At 34.5% G+C, this 14836-nt stretch overlaps 1 protein-coding gene across 1 annotated transcript; it reads left to right on the top strand.

Annotated features, from left to right (window-relative positions):
* The first annotated feature begins 1156 nt into the window (after positions 1-1156).
* On the top strand, positions 1157-11654 carry LOC122680496 (killer cell lectin-like receptor 6). The gene is made up of 9 exons (XM_043881953.1): positions 1157-1322; positions 1711-1830; positions 4102-4200; positions 5048-5167; positions 6295-6345; positions 6512-6663; positions 8274-8380; positions 11259-11424; positions 11518-11654. Exons 1-8 carry the CDS (start codon positions 1289-1291, stop codon positions 11386-11388), a joined length of 813 nt encoding a protein of 270 aa, XP_043737888.1. The 5' UTR covers positions 1157-1288; the 3' UTR covers positions 11389-11424; positions 11518-11654.
* Positions 11655-14836: the final 3182 nt, after the last annotated feature.

The raw sequence follows: 14836 nt of genomic DNA, 5'->3' as shown, positions 1-14836 counted from the left end.
CATAACCACCCAAGTGGAGATGTGGTTAATCATATCACAGGGCTATAGTACAATAAAATTTATTTCATGCTAATATAATAGAACTACCCAAGAATAGGATACTGTGTATGTCTATATAATATTTTCACATTTGCTTATAAGTGATATTCACACATTAATGATTAATACTTTTTCTTTTTTCCTACTTGTCTTAATCCTGACCCAAAGCAACACAATCAGATTTTTAAATTTAGAGTTAGAAAGTAAACAAAATAAAATTGAATTACAATATAGGCAGAAAGTCAGTGTAGAATATTTTTTATGAAGTCTCTGGTTTCTCCATCCCTGGCTTTACTGAGATCTTTGAAGAGTAAGGTTATAATATTCTTTTTAGTCAACCAATCTTGCATTTCATACTTTAAAAGATAAAATATGATCTATTTTTAGGATTACTTGTAAAGCCATTTGATCTGAACTGGACATAGGAGGATGGGAAACATTACCACTGCCTGTATCTGAGGTATCTTGTGTGGTTTCAACCAGACTTAAACATACTTTAGTTTCTATGAGGTTATAAACCCAATGAGAAAAATCTTATGTCTATTTTTGTTTGTGTACAATATCTATTTATTCCCAATGCAAATATTGAACTTTTTTTCAGTTGAGCAGTGAAAAGTAAAAGGTCTATTTCGGTGGCTAACCCAACCATATTTATGTGAATAGAATTTGCTTTTCCTTTGAAACAAAGTTGGGTGGGGGTAGTATCAAAAACTCTAAGCCAATTTGTCACTATTTGGACATATAAATTTTACTATGTGATTTCCATCTTCAAGTGCCTTTGATGAACGGATGTTATTTCCAATGTTATTCCTTTTTCTAATTAGTTTCCTTATATTTGTATCTTCCCTTACTTCATACTCAAGTTTCATGAAACATTTCACTCTAGAATACTCAGTTATATTATTTATGATAATGGCTTTTCCTAATTAATTTCTGGAGCAATGGACTATTACCTGAACAAGCCAGATGATACTTAAAGGCTGGTTGTATATAGTTTAGTTAAGTAGGGGTGACTTTATTTCTGTATACCTATTAGAAAATATCCAGTTATAGATTCACATTTCCTCTGTGGTTTTTTTGCCAAATTTAGTTAGTTTCATACAACTGTAAGTAGCGGCTTGAGGCTATGTCTGGTCTTCTCATCAACTCTAGGAAGAAAGTGGACGAGATAACTCTTCATTCACCTGCCAACATCTTTGTAAGCTCTTCTTCACACTTGGGATAAATAAATAATCCAAAAGGCTCTAGAATGTCGGATGCTTCAGACTATGAACAACATCCAGGTATCTTTTCTTTTAAAATCTAAATGACCTATGCCATTTTAGTGAAAATACAATTTTGGTTGTTTTTATTTGTTATAAGTGCTGCTTATGATTATTCTAGGAGCATTATAGTTTTAATATTCCCAGATTACCTGAAAGAGTGCTTTTAAATATATTTACAAAATAATTATCTTATTTCTTGACTCTATCCAAAGTCTAATCAGCCAGCTTAAATACTTTTAGGAAAGCTGGATGGGCTGTTGAGTGGAAATGTGATTTGAGTATCTTTGATTTTATTTCTACAATATCTGTATTTCTAGGGATCTTTGGAAATAGTAATGGGTCTTAAATTCTAATCTCATTTGTTTTACAAAGTTATAAAGCTATTATATATTTTCTGTGCTATAAGAAAATACAGAGCAGACAGAGGCCATCCCTATTGTGGACGTGGAACCGCCTCTTGCCCTTCCTCCTCCTCCTCCTCCTGAGGATGAATGGCGTCCAATTCCTGAGCACACCAATGTGAACGGTAAAGTAGATATACTAGAGAGTTTACTCATTTATGGTCTCTCTTTGTTATCTTTAGGTACACCTTCCATTTCATGTTTCGCTAATTGTTACTATTTGGACATTTTAAAATTTAGAAAAAATATAGAGATGAAAATGTTTAGAACATATATAGGAATAAAACAAAAGTATATTTTCTGACAGAGAGATTTGAAGTTTTCATATATGAAGGAGCATACTTAAAGATGGAAGAAGTCATGGTCCAAATTTAGAATTGTTTTCTTACATGAAACAGAGAACTTGATCAAGTTTTAAAACTCAGAAAATTTGTAAAAAAGACAAAGAAAGGTAAAACCCTATTACATGATGCCTCTTTTTGACCATAATTAACCAACATCATTTAACAGAAGAGAGTTTCTCAACCTCAGCTCTAAGGACATTTTGGGTTAAATAACTCTTGGTTGTGGGGCATTGGTTAGTGACTACAAGGTGTTTAGCATCTTTTTTGACACCTATGCACTAGATATCAGTCCTACCTGACCCTCAGTTATCACATCTAGAATGTCTCCAGACATTTAATATTGTCCCCTGGGAGTCAAACTTTCTTCTGGTTGATAATCACACCAGGAAGTAAAGTCGCTCAATTATGTCTAACTCTTTGCGACCCCATAGACTGTAGCCCACCAGGCTCCTCGGTCCATGGGATTTTCCAGGCATGAATACTGGAGTGGGTTGCCATTTCCTTTTCCAGGGGATCTTTCCAATCCAGGGATCGAACCCAGATCTCCCTCATTGTAGGCAGATGCTTTACCATCTGAACTACCAGGGAAGCCCAGGTTATATTATACAGAAAGTTGAATAAATGATTTGGATATTAGTTATGAAAATAGCTATTCCTTTTGATGGCAGCTTTTCATTTTGTTTCAGAAGCACACACACACAAAAAAAGAAATACCTTTTTTTACACTAGAATTTATACATTTGTTTTGGAGGGAAATAAACTTACCAACAAAAGACTACTAACAATGATCTCTGAAAGTTTAATTTCTAGAATGTGGGGATGAAGCATATATTTTTGTGAAATTGAATAAATTATAGATATTGTTTCATCTAAAACCAAATATTGTCCATTTAAAACATTCACTAAGATTTATAGTAATTCTTTAGGAATGGGGCTTCCCAGGGGGTGCTAGTGGTAAAGAAACTGCTTGCCAATGCAGGAAACATAAGAGATTCAGGTTCGATCCCTGGGTCAGGAAGATTCCCTGGAGGAGGGATGACAACCCACTCCAGTATTCTTCCCTGCAGAAGGTCATGGACAGAGGAGCCTGATGGGCTACAGTCCATAGAGTCACAAGAAGTCCAACACAACTAAAGTGACTTAGCATGCACACATCAAGGGAATATACTACAAGTCATCAAGTTTTTAAAAAAGAGTTCTATCTTAATAATAGCACGGATTTAATATTGATAAGCATTTCTCTATCTGATTGTATTAATGAGGGTAATGTAGTCTGAACTGAAAGTTTGTGCCTAGTATTTAAGGATAATTTTAATAATACTTACATGTAAATTTTTTACCTGCACTGTAAGTCCCCAAAGACATGCTCAGGTTTCATGATTCACTAGGAGAACTCACAGGACCCTATAGAGTTGTACTTGTAGCTGAGATTTATGACAATGGAAGGATAACAAACATAATCAGCAAAGGGAAAAGGTGCATGAAGTGAAGTGTGGGGAAGACCAGGCTCAACCTTCCTAGAGTCCTCTCCCAGTAGAGTCACACTGGTCACAGGAATTTCCCCAGCCATAATTCGTGACAATGTGTCAAATGTTGACAACCAGGGAAACTCATTAGAGAATCAATGTTCAGAGTTTTTTAGGGGGTTAATCCCATAGGTAGCATCTGGCTGGCATGTAACAAAATTCTAGACTTCTTGAAGGAAGTAAAAGCGATATTGTTTGTACAAGCAGAGAAGACAAGGTGAGCCATTCCTGTCAATTAGTGGTTGTGGAAACTACTGAAATCTAGTCCAGACACCAGCCATGGCCAACCTTATAAGCGGGCCTTTGAGGATAGAAATCAGGTCTGCTACATTAATTCTTTTCTGTACATCCTCTAAAATACTTTTTTCCCTCTTATTCAGCCTAATAGTTTATAGTAATTCACACATTGGGTATTATTTTTCATAAAATATACAGCACTTAAACAATACCATTAAAATAATGATATTAATCTTTCAAGTAACAGGAGCTTACTTATCTCTGATTTTTCACTTACTCTGTTTCTTAGCTTCTCGTTTTCCCTCCTCTCTCTATGGAATAATTACTGTGATCCTGGGGATCTTCAGCCTGCTGCTTTTGATGTTGTGTGGATTCTTTGGTTACCAGTGTAAGTCCAATTAATTGGGGAAAAAGAAATAATAGATTGGTTGTCAGAGTGTCATGTTTCTTTTAATCATTTCCAGATAACAGTTTTTGGTAAATGTTTTATTGCCATACTGAATGGAGAAAAGGAAAAAAAATGACATAAAACTATTACAACTTTTTACTTTATGAATGAATTTAACCTTGTGAGCTCTCAATAATCACATTTTTCCAAGAAGATTATATTATTGAAATTACTGCAAAAGGTATTCATAGTAGTGATTGATTCTGTCTTATTATGAAAACTGCAACCTACTATCAAGCTCAATGAAATTATAATTGTCTTTACTCTGAAAATAAAAAGTAACTTATTTTGCAATTTCTTCATACTTCCCATTTCTCTAGCATCCTAAATTAGATCAACAGAATATTTTAATTAGTGTTAAAATTGTTCACAACTAGTTAAGTATAGTGATTTCACATTGATAACATTAGTTTGAAATTCAGAGTAAAATTTGATTAGTAAGTGAAATTCTACACATTACATCAAGTCATGATGCCAAAAGATTTATTTGAGACTTGACTTTTGTCATTGTCATCTGTTTTAATTCAGCTGAAGCATTGTTCTGTTACTATAAGCATACATTCAATCTTACAAGGAATTTGGATGATATTTTAGATTTAGGTATACACTTCAAAGATAACAGTGGATAAATGAAAACATATTTAGCTAAATATCTTATTATATTTGTTAAAACATTTATTGGGAACTTTATTAAGGATATACTATAAAAATTAAGCTTTACAGTCTAATACTCTATCATTTCACAACTGAGCATATCTTTTATACTCATCTGGAATTCTTGTTCTAGACTTTCAAAGTGTTCAGGAATCAGAGAGCAAGATGAAGAGCCTTAACCAACGGATTGAGTCTTTCCAAAACAAAGAAAAAATATTTCTTCATGTTAAAAACGTTGTTGACCAAAATAAAGGTAATTTTAGAGCTAGAACAAATTATCTTTACAGAATGCTAGATTGTTTTTCTTGTTGCAGGCATAAAATGGTTGGTTGCATGATACAAAAAGAGTTTATACAGCAGCATGGTAGTTTTGATGGCTTCTTGTTTGTTTGTTTTTTAATTCTTCATTGATCTTCTGAAACTGCAGGAATCTCACATTTACCAAATATATCTTCTTGTATTAGTTAACTTGTTCACTCAGCTAAGCATTCACATTTATTCAATGCACACCAGGTGCCAGCCACTTGGCTGGTGATCAATGATAAATACAATATGAATCCTGCCCTTGGGAAGCTTAGAGAAAACATATAAATCAAACATAAGCAAAAGTTTCAAAGTGTGCAGCAGAGGTATGTGCAAGATGTTCAGGGAGCATGAAAATGGAAGAATGCAAATATCTGTAAATCAATGACATTTTCATAGTTTCTAAATGCTTCCTAAGAAGGGGGTGTTTATAATCATAATCATAAGGCTTCTTTTATGCTATTTATTTACCATTTATTTATACTATTAAATTATAATAGAAAAATAGTCTAAATAAGTATTTTACAAAGGCCTTGCATTAAAATCTTAGCTTTTTCCTTTGAGATATTGAACCTATATTGAATAATTAAATGAACAATCTGAGAGTCCATTAATGATTCATCATGTTTTTTAAAAGCCTGGTTTCTTTTTTTTATTGAAATGTGATTAACACATGACTTTGTATAATTTTGAGCTGTACAACCTGTGGTTTTGAAATATTTGTATATCACAATATGGTTACTATAAAAGCATTAGCTTATGCCTTTATTATGACACATAGTTATCATTTCATTTTTTGTGTTGACAATAATTGATACCTATTCATTAAGCAACTTTGAGCTTAAAATACTGTACTGCTGACTATAATCACTACATTGTGTGTTTTAAAAGGCTGATTTCTATTCACCTGATTACTTCAGGCAGAGATGAAGCTAATTAAATAGGGAAGGGAACTGGACTAAAATTATTTGTACACTGTGCTACTTGACCATTGTTATTATTATTACTCTTGAAACAGTACAAAATCAGATGAAATGTGTGGTCTTCTCTAATATCAAGTCTCATTGTCTTATATAGAAATCCTTGAGAGGCTCCAAGACCAGAATGAAGAACTAAATGCAAAAGGAGGTAATTTGGAAGTGAAACAATTCTGAGTTGACAATAATTTTTAATAACGACCTCATTCTTTTAAGCAGGGAAGTGTGAATACATGTCTTTGGTCTTTTAAGCAGGGAAGTGTGAATACATGTCTTTGGGGGGTTCTGTGGGCTCTGAGTTATATTTTCTTTCCTAGGAGAAGGGTGTGGATCTCCTCTGAGTCACTGGGTACAGCACAGAGACCATTGCTACCACCAGACCGTGGAGACAGTTTCTTGGTGGAATTGTTCTGATCTTTGTGTCTCTTTGAATGCTACATTTTTAAAGACAGAAAGGAGTAGATTGATGGTGAGATTATATTTCGTTCTTTACTTCTGGTATATAAATGTGTAGTAGCCACCAGGGGAAGGAAGGGCTCACAGGCAGCTCTGCAATCAGGGTAAAGGGTGCTCTCCTGCACTTCCACTCATCTTCTCTTGAGCGCTCCACCTTTCTTTCCTAACATACACGCACACATTCATGGCGGAAACATTGCACTTGCTGTTCCCTCTTCCCTATTGGCTCAGAGGGTAAAGAATCTGCCTGCAGCGCAAGAGACCGAGGTTCTATCCCTGGGTCGGGAAGATCCCGTGGAGAAGGGAATGGCAACCCACTCCAGTATTCTTGTCTGGAGAATTCCATGGACAGAGGAACCTGGTAGGTTACGGTCCTTGGGGTCTCAAAGAGTCCGACAAGACTGAGCAACTAACACTTTCACTTCACTGCATGTAATATTCTTCTCTCTGATACAACCATGGTGAACTGCTTCATCTCTTTCAACTGTTAATACACTTGTCACCTTCTTCATGAGACCTGCCCTGACACCGCTACTTAAAATTGCAGTCTGTGTATCAGTGCCCACCCCACCCCTCGACCTCTCCACTTTGCTTGTAGGCATTCTTACCCTGTTTTCATTATTATAGCACTTGTCACCTTCTTATATATCATATCATTTATAGGTATGTTGTTAACTTCTATATGGCCTACAGCCCCCCAAAGCAGGGATTTTTCTCATTTTTGTTCAGTGATATATCTCAAGCTCTAAGAACAAGCACAGAGTTGAATAAATGGTCAAATAATAAAGTGATTCATATATTGGTGTGGTGTCCTCTTCAATAGAAATTTTTCTGTTACATCATCACTTACTATTTGGCTCAGAAAAAAATAATATTAACCTGGTAAAAGTATTAAAACATAAGCCAAAAATTGTGAAGTAACTATATCAAAAGGAGAAGGAGGTAAGAAAATAGAGCATGAGACTAAAAATTCTGGCTCCAAAAAATAGGAAGTCATAGGACAAATAAGAGCAGTTGCTTGTCTGGAGAAAGGCATTTAGTGAAGGAGGAATGACTACATATATATATAAAGATATATATTTCGCATCACTTGATTTCTAAAACCAAGTGCATGTATTTGTGCAATAAATTTTAGAAAATGTGTGTAAGTTTAAAAAAGTAGATGAATTAAAATACAGCTAACACGGTGCCCTTTCTTTTTACAACTTAAATATTTCTAAAATACACTGGGGAAATAAAAACCCTTTTCATTACTGGGACTAAGCTAAAAAAACACACAAAAAAGATGATTAGCTTTCTTTTTTTTTTTCTTCTTTGTGTTTAATTCCTGGCTTGAGAAAATGCACAGACACTGAAGAACTCAAATATTTTTTCAATGTTTCATTTATCAGTGGGCATATATGTACTGCATTTTTTTTATGATTCTTTAAACACAAGTAGATTCTTTTTTTATGATTCTTTAGACAGAGGACAGGGAAGCCTGGCATGCTGCAGTCCATGGGGTCGCAAAGAGTCAGACACAACTGAGTGACTGAACTGAACTGAACTGAGACACAAGTTCTGTATTTTTGTGTCTAATGGACTTTTAGTGTTAATAGCTTTGTGCATTCTGTTTCCATGCAGTGTATTCTGAAGTTACTTGCAGTAAACCACACTTGGCTTGGCCTGTCTTATAAGGAAGAGGACAATAAATGGAAGTGGGAGGATGGTTCTCTTCCTTCTTCTGGCCTGTAAGTTTGTGCTACATAATCCAATGCCTTACTCCTTTTCCAATGTCTGGCCCAAAGAGTTTTGAGGAAATAGAGATTATCAGGGACCAAATTTAGTCCTCTTTACTTCTCGCTTTTGTTATTTCCTATTATATTATCAGCAATTTTGTAAATCATTAAGTCATTTAGATATTTTATAATTAGTGTAAGCATATCCTTATTATTAGATGACCTGAATGATTACAATTTAAGATAAGAAATATAATTATGGGAAAGAACATCATAAGTATGAATCTGAGTACCTCTCTGGTATTTTTATTGGGAACAAGTATAGAATTGTCATTTCTCATCCAAATAACTTGGGCCTATTTTTGGTTTTAAAGACATATTTTTCAGTTGTTATTCAGAAACACTGCATTAGACAACTATGTCAGGAAAAAATATTTCAAGCTCTTTCATCACCATGTGCCAATCTTAGAGAATAAGATTGATAATCTTGATAGCCAATTATTTTTACTTTGTTCCATTAGGTTATATTATTCTGATGTTTAGTAAGGCTTTTTTTCTTCTAACTTATAATATCAATACTTTTGACAGTTTTATCCTATTTATCTGTTTATTTCTTTTAAGATTTCTTGTATATTGTTTGTAACTTCTCTTGCAGGCACAGCGTTCCAGTTTTTTCCTTTAATAATTTGTTCTTTATTTGCTTTTATCATATGAACAGATGGTTAATATTTAAATAAAATGAGATTTTTTATTAATTTGAAATTTTTCTTAACACATAAAGGCATGAAGGAGAAAGCTGAGGCAGGTACATGTGTGTTCAAATGTAGATATAATTATATCTGTCTCTCTATGTGTATTTCAATTAGGCAATCAATTGTTAGAGTGCTGCTTAAATTATTCATTTTTTTATCACTGGTTTTAATAACATTCATCATACACTAAAATTTAATATTCAAATAATTTTAGTCATCATATATGCCCCTTAAATATTTCACAGTTTTTATGAATATTTTGTGTGTAAACATATGTGAATATTTTCCTGAAATTGCTATACTAATTAATCAAATTTTTAATCTATTTTAACTTTTATGGTTGATCATTTTAATTATTGGAATTTTGTGAGTTGAAAGGTTACCTCTACTTCAAACCTTGTACAGTGTTTGGAACATAGAACATTCAATAGATATGTTGAATTAATAAATGAAATAATGTATGAACTATTTTGGCAATTTAATTTTCCCAACACAGTTCAGAATTTCTTTCTAGTTCCTTTGGTATTTTTAAAAGAAATGTACTATGCCTTTAGCAATTCAGTAAATAAGCTTTGCCTTTTTTTTCAGATAGTACTAAACAAACAGTTTTGCTCTAGAGTGGATGAAAAGTCATTTTATTGACATTGAGTAAAATATTCTTTATAATCTAGATCTTTAGTAAAGGATTAAATTCAACCAGAATGTTTGGTAGCATCTTCCCACTAGCATTTCTACCAGTCATGATTTTATAAATTGAAGTAAGATGAACGTATCAGAGCAGAGGCAACTGTCCCAGCATAGTACATACACAGCTGATCCTTGAACAATATAGAGCAGGGGTGGGGGTTAGGGGCACCAACTCCTCCATGTAGAAGAAAATCTGCTTAGAAGTTTTAATTGGCCCTTGAAAACTACATGTTAAACTAGCCATGGATCCTGCAATACTGTAGTATTTGCTATTGAACAAAATCTTCATATGGTAGAACAGAGTAGTTGAAATCCACGTTGTTCAAGGATCCATAGATGCATACATGCACATGCTCTCTCTCACACACAAATACACACACACACACACATATATATATATATATATATATGAGAAGGAAATGAAAATCCACTCCAGTATTCTTGCCTAGAGAATCCCGTGGACAGAGGAGCCTAGTGGGCTACCACCTACGGGGTCACACAGAATCGGACGTGACTGAAGCGACTTAGCATGCACGCATGCATAGTGTATATATATGTATGTATATATATATATATATACTGAATTTTGTTAGTAATTCTGGCTAGCTTTTATATTTAACATATTTACAAGTAAAATATTCCCATTCCAGCTGCAACTGTACATGCATGTGTTTTCTTCTTTTCTAATTAATTAATTAATTGGAGGCTAATTACTTTACAATATTGTAGTTGTGCTGATCTATACTTAAACTTAATTCTGTATCCCAGATCATATGTCCTGTCTTTCCTGCTATTGCCATAATTTTCCCAACTGGACCAGTCTCTTCTTCTTTATACAGGTGTATTGTACCTTTTCCCACATATAAAATATTGGGTTGGCCAATAGTTTGCTTGGATTTTTCCATAAACTGTTAGAGAAAAAAAAGAACAAACATTTTGGATAATAAAGTAAAAGTGAAAGTCACTCAGTCCTGTCCGACTCTTTGCGACCCCATGGATTGTCCACAGAATTCTCCAGGCCACAATATTGGAGTGGGTTGCCATGCCATTCTTCAGGGGATCTTCCCAACCCAGGGATTGAACCCAGGTCTCCTGCATTGCAGGTGGATTTTTTACCAGCTGAGCCACAAGGGAAGCCCAAGAACACTGGAGTGGGTAGCCTATCCCTTCTGCAGGGGATCTTCCTGACCCAGGAATGGAACCCGGGTCTCCTGCATTGCAGGCAGATTCTTTACCATCTAAGCTATCAGGGAAGCCAACACTTACAAATAATTACCACATTTTGTGAGACTTACTTATCATATGCCTATCTCTTTTTGTATATACCAACATATGAGTTCTTTGAAAAGAGGGAGAGTAAGTGCCTCTACTCCCCTGAGTTCCCTACAGAGCCAGGTATAATAAATTTCACACCTCATGTTCTAAAGTAATGTTACTTTATTTTAACACAGTGAGTGGCGTCTACCAAAGCCAAGTATGGATTTCCAGGGAAAATGTGTGTATGCAGGCGTGCACACTGTCGGAATAGATAACTGCACCGTGTCTTCCTCATGCCTGTGTGAGAAGCCTATCTGTGCTTAAAACTCAGAAGAAGGAGGTTAAAAGAAAACTGATGAGGTTTGCACATCTCAGTAACATTCCAGATTCACAATCTGCCTGTCTATTCTACTGTCACTTTATGTTATTCATAACTCTTTTTTTTTTTGGCAGAAACTGAAAAATGACTTCATGAAAGAAGAATCTAGTCTAGAGTTAAAGCAAAAATATCAGAGTGGCACAGAAAGCATAGACACTCAGAACCTTTTGATTTTTTGAGAATTATACAAATGAATTAATAAACATATTTGTCATAAATACTTGGTCTTTGGAGTCTTTTTATATTTAAAAATCTACTTATTTATTTTCAATTGTGACCTATGGAAATAAGTCTGTAAAACAAATATAGTGGGTGATATAAGTGATAAAAGGTTTACAACATAGCATACAAAAATGTAAAAAATACAAAGAAATATGAATAATAATAATAAAAGACAGAAAAATTTAAAAAATTAAAACAAATTGCTAAAGTTATGTTTCTCAAAACTGCTTACAATAGTCTTCCTAGCAGATTTTCAATATATCAGTTTCATTTAGCATCTTTAATTTCTTGCTTCTCATCTTAGTGGAAAAGTTAAACTTTCTGCCAAAGGCTATTTTTGAATAGAACCTGGGTCAGTTCTCTAAACCCCACAGTTTCAAGTTGTTATGTCATTAATTCCTCCATTGCCTACATGCAACCACTTCCACTTGAAGAGCATTACTTTCAACCCGTAAATATACCCATACTTCTCTATTTGTTATATTTATGTCTTCTAATCACTCCTTCTGTAGGTTTCTTTTCACAGTAACTGTACTTGAGCAAAACTTCTACACTGATTATGTACTTTCTCACTTCTCAATCATCTTAGAATGTCATTATTCATCTTCTCTTTTCTGCTCTTTATTGGTACTTCTTTTGTTTGACACTGTTATTCACTCATTCACCCACTTTGAATCTTTTCATGTGTCTCTTTTAGGCAGTAAGTTTAACTCATAAATTCAATTTATTTCAAAATGTTATTTCTGAGATAAAATATTTTATCTCATGCTATTTGATCTATCAATAGAATTTTACTGGGTACTGATTTCATTCTTCTTAACACTTTATCAGCAGCAGCAGCATTGTTATCTTTGGACACAATATTATTTTACTTTTAACAGCTTTTGTTCTTTCTTAGTTTTCTTCTTACTACTCTGATCCCGTGCACTTAGTCTTCTTTATGGATTTTTCATTTGCTTCCTAATGTTGACGCTTGAAGTTTATATAAAGGAATATTCATTTCATTTAGGATAACATATGGTTTATTGTCACAGGTACAGTAGAGAGACTTTTGTTCTAAGAGGTAAAAAACCAGAAAAGAAAGTGAAGTCACTCAGTTGTGTCTGACTCTTTGCGACCCCATGGACTGTAGCCTACTAGCTCCTCCATCCATGGAATTTTCCAGGCAAGGGTACTGGAGTGGGTTGCCATTGCCTTCTCCAGGGGAATCTTCCCAACCCAGGGATTGAACCCAGGTCTCCCACATTGCAGGCAGACGCTTTACCATCTGAGCTACCTGGACTCAAATATTTCTACTGCACTATCAGTATACCTAAGATTCTGCCAGTTATTCTACAAGTCTCAGTTTCCTAATTTGCAAGATGGGGATCATAGCTGAAGCTCATAGTTGTTTGAGGATTAGACAGGATCATCTGTTTGAGACATTTAGAAGAATGACAAGAGTGTGTCCAGTAGATGTTAGCTACTATTTCAGATGAGAAGGAAAATTTGAAGTTTCTTATAAACTGTGAAACATTGTAAGATTTAAAGGTATTTTTGTTATAAATAATGATGGCAAATGTAGAAATTATGGTGGTTGAATGCACACTCTTCATACACTTCACATAAACTTTTTAACCTTTTTAAATCTACCTCCCCTTTTTTACATCTTGAACTCCTTCCTCTCCCCTTATTTTTTCATTCAATTACCTACACTCTTTTCTTTGTTTACTGTCTTCCTTTCCTTTTACTTGTTATATTTCAGGTAGAGTTCATTAATTACAAGTGACAGAAACAGAATTTAACCTGGTGTGGGCAAAAAGGGAGAATTTTTCGAAATATACTTGCTTAGCCCATATCATTGAAGGAAAGTTTGAATAAACAAACCATAAGCAAGGAGATGGGAATAGCTTAGCCACAGAGGAAACGGGAGCTGGAACTTGAACTCTACCAGCGTGATCCATGGCTTTTCTCTGCCTGTCTCGGGGTGGGTTTTTAAAAAATTGTTTTCATGAATATAGATGTCTTCCATATAATAGAAAAGATGGACAATATCTATTTTCAGGCCCCCTATTTTATAGCTTCTATTATGAGTATTATGAGAGAGCGTCTTCTCATTTATTTTCAACAGAAAAAAAAATAGTAAATAATGTCACATTAAGGAAAAGCTAAGCCCAAAAAACACATCACCTTGGCCATAGCTCTATGTATTGGAGGGTGGTAGGTTCTCAGGAGAAGAAGTGTATGCTGGCTGATAATTGCAAGAAACTCCTGTAATTATGCACTAATTTTTCCTGTACAAACAAAAATTACCCCAAGTTAAATACATTCCTTGATAGTCTAGAGATTTTAAGATAAAGTAATAAGGCTGAGCATATATTTAAAATTTACTAGTGCTAAGTATTTACATGCATTAGTCAATTTTATTCTCAAGATAACCCTATGAAGTAGATTGCAATATTTTATAGAAAAGAGAAATGGTTAACTTTCCAAGGTTGTAGAACAAGTTAGTAACAGACCTAGAATTTGAATGCAGATATGATTTTTTCTAAATTTTTTTTTATTTTATTACTGGAGTATAATTGCTTTATGGTGTTGTATTTCTGCTATACAGGAAAGTGAATCAGCTATAGGTATACATATATACACATTGAAGATTGAAGGCAGGAGGAGAAGGGGATGACAGAGGATGAGATAGTTGGATGGCGTCACTGACTAGATGGACATGAGTTTGAGTAAGCTCTGGGAGTTGGTGATGGACAGGCAGGTCTGGCATTCTGGCATGCTGCAGTCCATGGGGTCGCAAAGAGTCAGACACGACTGAATGACTAAACTGATACATATACACCCTCCCTTTTGAGCCTTCTTTTTGCCCCTAATCCCACCTCTCTAGGTCACCACAGAGCACCGAGCTGAGCTCCCAAATGCACACATCTTAATGCCACAACTCATGCCCTGAAACACATAGCTATATATGTTCTTCTCATATACCTACTCAAAGAAGCATTGGCAGAAGCATAATATATTGATTAAGGGCAGGTGACATTATGCTGGTAACTTTAGAAAATCCTGAATAATGATTCTCTGTTCAATAAAAACAGTGGGGAACTCAGAAGACTATATGGCTTTTGCAGTTTTGCAGTAGCATAGCAGTGTTAGAATAAGAACAAGTTCTCTGGGGAGCACACGTAA

This window comes from Cervus elaphus, chromosome 22 (genome assembly GCF_910594005.1).
Source record: "Cervus elaphus chromosome 22, mCerEla1.1, whole genome shotgun sequence".
Lineage (NCBI taxonomy): Eukaryota > Metazoa > Chordata > Mammalia > Artiodactyla > Cervidae > Cervus > Cervus elaphus.
The sequence above is the reverse complement of the archived record's forward strand: the minus strand, read 5'-3'. Positions and strand labels throughout refer to the sequence as shown.